General features: G+C 34.1%; 2 protein-coding genes across 3 annotated transcripts; one reads left to right on the forward strand and one right to left on the reverse strand.

Annotated features, from left to right (window-relative positions):
- Window positions 1-480: 480 nt before the first annotated feature.
- Window positions 481-5,099, forward strand: LOC104118247 (protein PLASTID REDOX INSENSITIVE 2, chloroplastic-like). 2 transcript variants are annotated; one of them, XM_070187326.1, is made up of 3 exons: window positions 481-776; window positions 1,304-1,393; window positions 4,249-5,099. In XM_070187326.1, the coding sequence occupies exons 1-3, from the start codon at window positions 594-596 to the stop codon at window positions 4,480-4,482; spliced, it is 507 nt and encodes a 168-aa protein (XP_070043427.1). In that variant the 5' UTR covers window positions 481-593; the 3' UTR covers window positions 4,483-5,099. The 2 variants fall into 2 exon arrangements, with proteins under 2 accessions (XP_070043427.1, XP_009627748.1); XM_009629453.4 differs by having other exon boundaries at window positions 496-776; window positions 1,295-1,393.
- Window positions 4,685-6,177, reverse strand: LOC104118246 (uncharacterized). Its single transcript, XM_009629452.4, has 3 exons — window positions 5,665-6,177; window positions 5,433-5,557; window positions 4,685-4,982 (listed from the first exon to the last, which is right to left on the reverse strand). Exons 1-3 carry the CDS (start codon window positions 5,927-5,929, stop codon window positions 4,836-4,838), a joined length of 537 nt encoding a protein of 178 aa, XP_009627747.1. The 5' UTR covers window positions 5,930-6,177; the 3' UTR covers window positions 4,685-4,835.
- Window positions 6,178-8,864: the final 2,687 nt, after the last annotated feature.

Raw genomic sequence — 8,864 nt, forward strand, 5'->3', positions numbered from 1 at the left:
AATATAAGCATTTGAAAAAAAATCAAGTCTTTTTATTTGTTTTAATATGTCAATTAAAAAACTTCTTTTTGTTGAGGTAATATTATAGAAACTGGTAATATTATTTTATAAAAAATATAAGCATTTGAAAAAAAATTAAATCTTTTTATTTGATTGAATATGTCGATTAAAGTATTATTTTCTACTTGTACTATTTTTCCTAATATTTTTTAATTTAAAAAATAAGTCTAAACCATCAATATTGAAGTTACTATTATATCTTAAGGAATATTCAAAGTTAATGCAGTAATTTTTGATATCAAATTTTTACCACTAAACTTTTGAACAGTTGAACTTTTAAATTGTTGGAGAAAGAAAGTAAGAAAGAGATAAGTATATAATCTTATGAGAGAAAGATTGTGACTTGAATAAATAATGAAGAGAGTGTAAAAATTTACAACAATTCATACAAAACTATCTTTTCTTTTGTGTGAATAACATTACTTTTCTACTAAAAATACTCAATAAAAGCAAGTGCCTTAATTACTTGTTTCACCGGCACTGTTGTTGTTACAAATTTACTACCACTCTCCTCCCTCCAAAAATCTCTAACAATGGCGCTTCACATTCTAACATTCACCGCCGCAGCAGTTCCATTTCCCTCCAAAATATTTAATCATTCAATCCAACCCAAAATCCCTCTCCAGTTTCACTTCTCAACGAGGCATGCACTTGTCAGTTCAACACAGCCTCAGAAATATGTCTATCCTGACCCAATCCCTGAATTTGCTGTTGCTGTAATTAACTTATTCTTGCATCATTCACTATTTATGTAACTTAAAATTTAACCCTTTAACTAGAAAAATAATACTACTCATTACTGTAATACAATTCGTGGTTTGTTTGTGGGATAGTTTATTGAAGGAAAATTTGTTTGAAAGATATGAGCCCCAATAGAGTAGTAATTAGTTTGAAATTTAATACTTAGTAGTTTTTTTGATGGGTTTAAGTTATGCATCAGTATAGTTTCACCTATTACAGAAGATTGCTTTCCATTTTCTTAAGGTTACCAATATTGTACAGAGAATTACTTCCAGTTACCTTTTACTAAATGACTTGATGGAATAAATTTTTACGTGCACAGAACTTAATTATATATAGTTTTTATTTGTTAATATTGATTGACATCTTTAATTGGGATCCCCTATGTGCCTTTAAACAATAGCATATTCATTAACGCACCTAACTAGTTTGGAATTGAGTTTTAATTTGTCACTATTTAATGTTGATTGATTTATTTAGCTGCGAAATGTAGGAGACACAGAAGTTCAAGGCTGAGCTATTGAAGAAACTGTCCAAAGAAAAGGAGACATTTGGGGACGAGCTTGATGATGTTGTTAGTGTTTGTGCTGAGGTAAGGCTTTCTAGTGGCACTTCTCAGTGTTAGGAAGAATTTCTTTTTCTATATGGTGGTAATAGAATGAGATTTGGTTAAAGTTTAGGAATTGGACATCTCGTGATATGTAGCTTGGTTTATTTTTGATACTTCTCGTATGTTAGGTCTAATTCATGTTACTTTGGCTGGACTATTTCTAATTGAATACTTATAATACATGTGTAGTGTTCGGTCGGACCTTTGATTAATTAACATCTCTTTTTGATTGATCTCCTCATTTCTGTAATTTTTTTTTATGAAAATGTTTTCTGGTTCGCTTTTAATGCGCGTATAATGGTAAAAGATTATATTCTTGTGCTTGGTAAATGAGAAGGCATGTATGCTGAACCTTTCTTGAATATGTAAAGATGGATTCCTGTCCTTGCTTTATGTTCCAACATTTGGATTACCATACTAATTGATGAAGAGATCGCAATGTTGCAGCATAGAACTGTTCTATTCACTAATGTGTAAATTCTTAGTTTATTAAATGTCACAACTGAATTTCATAGTGTTGCTCTAGTGGATTTTCATTTAATTCTGGTTTTAGGCTTTCTACTGAATCATGGTTGCTTATGTTCCAAGATATCTGCTTCGTTCCTCTAGTTGTTCATAGTTTCATGTTTCTTCCCTTAGTACAGGATGAAGAAAAGAGCATAAGAAACTGATGAACAAGGAACATGAAATCGTCTAATTGCATTAAAAATTGCCTAAACTTAAAAGTCATTAAAATAAAATGCAATAAACTGGAAGTGATTGCTTGGAAGATCTATCCGTAGTTTTACTATAATTGTTGACAGATATCGGAGCTTATAGCATAGGAAGGAACAATTTTATTAGTTTTGGTTCACATATTAGAAAATAACTGTAGTTTAAAAAGTTCTGCTCGGAACTGAATGGGATTTAGCGTTGAGAGTTCGTCTTTTGCAGTTATAGTCTTTAGAGGATCATGAAGCTCTCTTCCAATTGATCCTGCAACAGTGAGGTTCATAGCGGTTTTCGTGGATCTTTTGAAGATTAAAAACCAGAATTTGTGTACCTCCAGTCCAGCATATAGTCCTCGTTTCATAAAAGTTTGGTTTCCATTGATGCTATGGCCTATGTGGAGAGCTTAAGAGTAATTACCACAGACATAGTATTAGCTGGCTGATTCTGAAAACTTCTCTAGTGGTCCATAAGGATAGATTTTAATCAACATTGAAACAATTCTCCGGCAGTATAAATCATTCCATCTAACTTAAAAACCTCGAGGATACGTTACAAGAACATACGGAGTAAGCAGTTGTAGCATTTTCCTTTCCCAAATATTAATCTCAGGAATTTGTAAACTCTTTTGCTGCCTCTAACTACGTTAAGAATACTTACTTTTATCTGGTTTTCACTTGTTAGTTTTTAAGGATGAGATGACTTTACTCCACCAGATATGATTAGGTGTAACTGACTTAGTTTGGATTTTCTTTTGCCTCTTACTTTTCTTTGTTTGAAGTTTGAACCCATAGAATTTCAAGACTAAGATGTTTCAATTAATGAAGATGACACTTATAAAAGAAATAGTGCCAATTGGGTAATTGACATTAGAAGGAAAGAAAATTCAATATTCTCAACATAATTTGAGCTTTTTTTTCTAACAGTTTGTCTTTGGTAGCAATAAATTGACATGCTGAGAATCTGTCTCAGTATTGAATGTTCTACTTAAATGTGCTGACTTTGATTGGATCTGGAGAAGAGTTTCTTGAAATAGCCTGCCCTTTTTCATTTTAATATTCTGCCCTTGATCTGTGAAAATTGTGTAAATTTGAAAGCTGGTTGATTTTACTTTCTATAGTTGAAGCTATAGTCCTCTTGAGCAAATAATATTTGGGGGAGTTAACGGCTTTTAGTTAGATTGAGTGAATCCATTCCTTTGTCTGAAATTTCCAGAAAATTTCAGACTATCATAAATATTTGCTTGTCATCTTCCAACTTAAAAAAGGGAGCCTTGGCGTAACTTGTAAAGTTGCTGCCGTGTGACTATGAGGTCACGGGTTCTAGCCGTGGAAACAGCCTCTTGTAGAAATATAGGGTAAGGTTGTGTACAATAGATCCTTGTGGTCCGACCCTTCTCCGGACCCCGCATAGGGGGAGTTTAGTTCATCGGGCTACCCTTTTATTTTCTTTTATCTTCCAACTTCAAGGTGGGTTGCTCTGATGGTAAACACCCTCCACTTCCAACCAAGAGGTTGTGAGTTCGAGTCACCCCAAGATCAAGGTGGGGAGTTCTTGGAGGGAAGGATGCCGAGGGTCTATTGGAAACAGCCTCTCTACCCCAGGGTAAGGGTAAGGTCTGCGTACACACTACCCTCCTCAGACCCCACTAGGAAGATTATACTGGCTTGTTATTATCTTCCAACTTCAGTTTAACAACCTGGAATGAATAACCACACAAAACACTACCACACCCATTATGGTCTTTTCTAGTGAAATAATTGTACTAACTGACATACTTAGCTAGCACACAATTGTTGATCCAAAGGTCATTTAGTGTACTACAGATTGGAGTATGTTCAATTTAAAATCATGTTCATTTCTACTGACAATCTGACTTGTTTCTGACCTGGAAATAGTACAATGATTGATATTTGAAAGAAATATCTGGTACTTGTTACTATAGTAATACAGCAGCCCTGGCTGGACAGTTTATATCAAGCTGTACTTGACCTTTTGTGCCACCAACACTGGCATTTTCTAGAATAAACATTTATTATATGATGCTTTTTACTTTCATGAGTATTAAAAGATTATACAGTTGGTTTGCTATTCTTTAGCTTTAAAGTACCTTCTTTTGTATTAATCAGATTTTTAATGAATTCTTGCACAAAGAATATGGAGGACCCGGGACACTACTGGTGGAGCCTTTTACTGATATGATGGTAGCTCTCAAGGAGAGGAAACTTCCAGGAGCGGCATTGGCTGCGCGAGCATCATTATTGTGGGCTCAAAATTATGTTGATCAGGATTGGAAGACCTTGGAACTCAAAACAACTAAGACAATGAAAACGGTCATTTTTCCTGCATACGTCGGCCAATAATCATGGCTAATCTTTAGAGTTGCTGTGCTAGTAAAAGATTGGAGCAGTAGGTATCTAAGTATCTGGTGGAATAGTCGAGGTGTACGAAAGTTGAACCGAACACCATCGATATAAAATTAAAAAAAAGAAAAAAAGAAGAGGGAAAATAGTCATGGCTAATCTTGAATCTAGCTTCTGCTCAAAGAAAAGAACAATGCTAGAATTCTGGAGAATAGGTATTTCCATTATAGGATGTTCTTTCTATCAAGTGGAGTTAGTTTCCATTCTATTCTATACAAAAGCATTATTGCTCAACATCCCTCATGAACTAGAGTTGTGAATGACAATGACAACTTCTGTGAGTTCCTTATTGCCTATCTTTTACAAGTCCCATTGCCGGTGATCGGATTGCTACTGGACTCAGAAATACTTTGTAAAGTCGGACGCCATGATTTGGACCTTGCAGCAGCAGCTAAGTTTGTCATTCCAGGCCTTTGCCTTTGTCCTTCATGTCTCATAGCCTGCAAATGATCAATTTTATGTAATTAGTTAACCTGAATATCATTATATATTAGTCTCTTTCATGTTTGCAACTCTGCTATTGGTTATTGATTCTTGGAATATTTCTTTTTCGTTTAGTTTTTGATCCCATCCTTATAGAGCATTATCTTGAACAAAAGGCATATAAAGTTTGTATAGGTGTTTAATTGGCCATGCATTTAAGAACTTCCTCTTTTCCTGTCTACCTTTTTCTAACTAGTTGATGAGACTAGCTTAAATAGAACACAACAGATATAGAGGATTCATATAGTCGGTTTCAACCATGTTATTAGGGATAAAGGCATAGTTGTTGTAGTACCCTTTTCCTTTCTGTGACTTGTTCTGTTTCTAGGTGGATAGTAGTAAATTTTAAGAAAGAACAAGACAAAAATAAAATCTACATGTGATTGGTTCAAAATAATTACTCCTACCTTGTTCTTATCTGATTCAGATTTCCCAGCTTCAAGTTCACAACTTGACCTCTGATTTTCTTGCAACTCTGGTTGGTTCTTCTTCATCTTTGCATGTTTCTTTGCTCTCAATACCTTCATCACCTCTGTAAAACCATGAAACGCCACAAGCTTTTATTAACATCAAGAAAAGATCTAATTAACAAAAGAGTAAAAGTTGTGAACTTGAATAAAGAAGTAGATACATACATACCTTGAGTTGTGACAAGTCTATAAGCTCTACCAAGAACTAAAGTATCCGTTGGCCGGAGAAGCTTAACACGGGTGAAACGAACAGTTTTATCGTCGGAATTGTCATCAGAGGAGGAGATAGGAAGAGGAATAATGAGAGAAACATAATGACCAGGGTTCATTTTCATAACCTCACTAGCAGTCATAGGCCAATACATCCTATCTATTTTTCCATTAGGATGTTGTATTACTAGTGCAGCTGCATCTACAGCCTGACAATTCCCCATTTTTGTTTTCTTTTTTTTTCTAATACAATGATCTTTCTTTGACTCCTCCTCCACAGAAGAAGAAGAAGAAGAAGAAGAAGAAGATGAGAGAAAAGAAGAAGGGATAAGAAGGGAAGGAGGAAGGAAAGAAGGACATGAAATAGACAAGAGCCTCTTTCCAAGCAGTAGTACTCTAGTACCCAACCCCCTCTTTGTGTATGGTAAAATAGGTCTCACTCAAGCTAGCACAGCAGTCCCCTCCTCTCTCCATCTATTCCTAACTAATTTATATAGTTATATATACATCAAACAACAACAACAACCCAATATAATTTCACTAGTGGGGTCTAGGAAGAGTAGTATGTATGCAGACCTTACCCCTACAATGAGTAGAGATGCTGTTTCCGATAGACCCTCGGCTCCCTCCCTCCAAGAACTTTCCACCTTGATTTTGGGGTGACTCGAACTCACAATATGCCATCTAAAAAGATAATTTTAAAAAGTTTTAAGTTATATGCATGAATAGTGACGAAGCAAATGGTCTTTTTCATGTTACTAAATCATGATTGCTATAAGCTATTAATTGTTATTGCTTTTAAGTGATCTTAATTACCACTAACAAGTGTTTGAGACGTACGTGATTCCTTCCCGCTAGAGATTTCGGATTCGAGTCAAGAATAGAGACCTCCTATTTAATTAGCCATACGGAAGGCGAATCTGATTAGTTGGGACAGTAGGTTTTAGAAACTGAATTGTTAAACTAAAAAGAAAAAAGTAACCTTCATTTATCAATTAATTGTGCCTTAATTTTAAACGAGTTAGGACTAGTTATATTATTCCTCTTTGTATTTTGAAGATTCATCAGATTATTTTTACATTGGTGGTCAACCTACATAACCATCCTCCTTTATGAGTTTCATAATCATTTCTGCTTTATATTCATATGAGCAGAGTTAATTTTTAAGTAACTCAATCGTTTCTTTACATTATCTGTGCCAAATATAATTACTATACTTTCTTTTATTTACGTGTCACATTAATTTTAAGCACGGGTATTTTATACCTCTTCGAAATCCTCGTAATCCATGTGAAACTTTTGCTAGGTAATCTTTTTATGAATTATAGAAACTCAAATTACATTATATTAAACCTCAAAGGAAAAAATAAATAATACTCCAATGGTAAGATTAAGAAAACGAATCAAATTGACGTCATCAACAGTAGCTGCCGGCAGAGTCCTAGAATACAGGTAAGGTTGCCACGTGGTTCAACGGCGAGGGGCCGGGATCTTGGACGGCCATGCTCGGCGGTGTCGACGGGGTCAAGATTTGAATTTCTTTTAAGAAGGGACAAATTTTCCATCATCAACCAAAAATTAAAAACAAATAAATAAATAGATAGTAACATGAATAATAATGATATTTATGGGTCAATGCCTAGATATCAATGAAAAATAATTGAGAAAAACAAATCAAGGCGTGTATCTGAGATTCTATTGTCGCCCCATCTAACTTCTACTACTACTTACCCCTATTCCCTTTGGACTACCTAAACTCCTTTGGTTACATTCCCAAACAATTGACCTTTTTATTCTTGGACAATTTTTTTTTATGTTTCCAACCTGATTTTCATTATTTGCATCGGGTTCGGATTAATCTGGATTTGTATTGCATAACTCGTTAAAAAGGAATCGCTCCTATGACATTTTTTATTTTAGGGCTCGAACTTGGACCTCAATAGTATTCATCTCATCACAACCCTTATTGATTTGGACTATATATTTGGCACTAAAATTATTCCCAGCAGTGATTCTACTTGTCATAGAAAATTATACTTTGAAATGTTATTATCGATAAAAGAAAATTATACTTTGAAATGTTATTATAGATAAAATTATACGTGTATAGTGTCACATTCTTTCATTTTTGTCCAACTTTAAAACATTTTAAAATAATTTTGTTCGGTGTTCCACGTCTCATTAAGTAAGATATGAACCGAGTCAAAATTTGGTTTCAGATTACTAGTGGGATCATTACATTCATGCACTCAAAAGTTTTAATTTTCTCATGACGTTGAAAAAATCTTATTAATTTTTTCTAAACCATTTGTAACGGTTTTCGTCCCCTGAGCATAAATCTTTTAAAATAAAAATATCAATTATGGAGTGAAATGTCCTATACCCATGCCCCTTACATTCGTTGTAAGAATAAAAAAAAAATCATTTCATTTTTTCCCCATAAAAGTTAGACTAGTCAAAGATGAATTTTCTTCTTTATACACATGTTACGAGTACAAAAAAGATATTAATTGCAAAAGAGAGAAAGAGAGAGAGAGATAGAGTAGAATAAAGAGGCGCACAAAGTTGAGCAAATTCTTGATTAGAATGTAATTTTCTTTCACATAATTAACAGAAAATAAAAATTAAAACTTGTGTGATATTATACAAGTTAGATCCGGATATCACCATTAATGTTTACCCGTAAAAGGTACATTTGAATTTGTACATCGTTGACAAGTAAATTAATTTGATCCCAAAATGATAAGTAAATTAAACAAGAATGTAAGACTTAACGTTGAAATCGAGATAATACAGTAAAAATTTTGATTCAGGGAGCAAAACTTCCGGAGGCAATAGTAACAATATTAATAAGTAAGAAGATGAAATATTATTGAGCTTTTGAACAAAGTATAGTATCGGCTTGTCAGAAAATTCGTGTCCTTTACCATGGTTGTTGAGCCTCTATTTATAACTACACCTAGGGAACAAGGTCCTAGGATCAAGCTCTTCTTAAATAACAATTATGAGGGTCATTAAAGAATATGTAACGGTAGGCAGTGAATGCCATATTCTCTGTAACGGACTATATACGTAATGCTATAGAATATTCTCCATTAAATGCTTCCGGGTGGCAGGCATTTATTTCGCCTTCATGAACTGTCACGACCCAAAATTCCC

The sequence above is a fragment of the Nicotiana tomentosiformis genome, chromosome 10, assembly GCF_000390325.3.
Source record: "Nicotiana tomentosiformis chromosome 10, ASM39032v3, whole genome shotgun sequence".
Classification (NCBI taxonomy): Eukaryota; Viridiplantae; Streptophyta; class Magnoliopsida; order Solanales; family Solanaceae; genus Nicotiana; species Nicotiana tomentosiformis.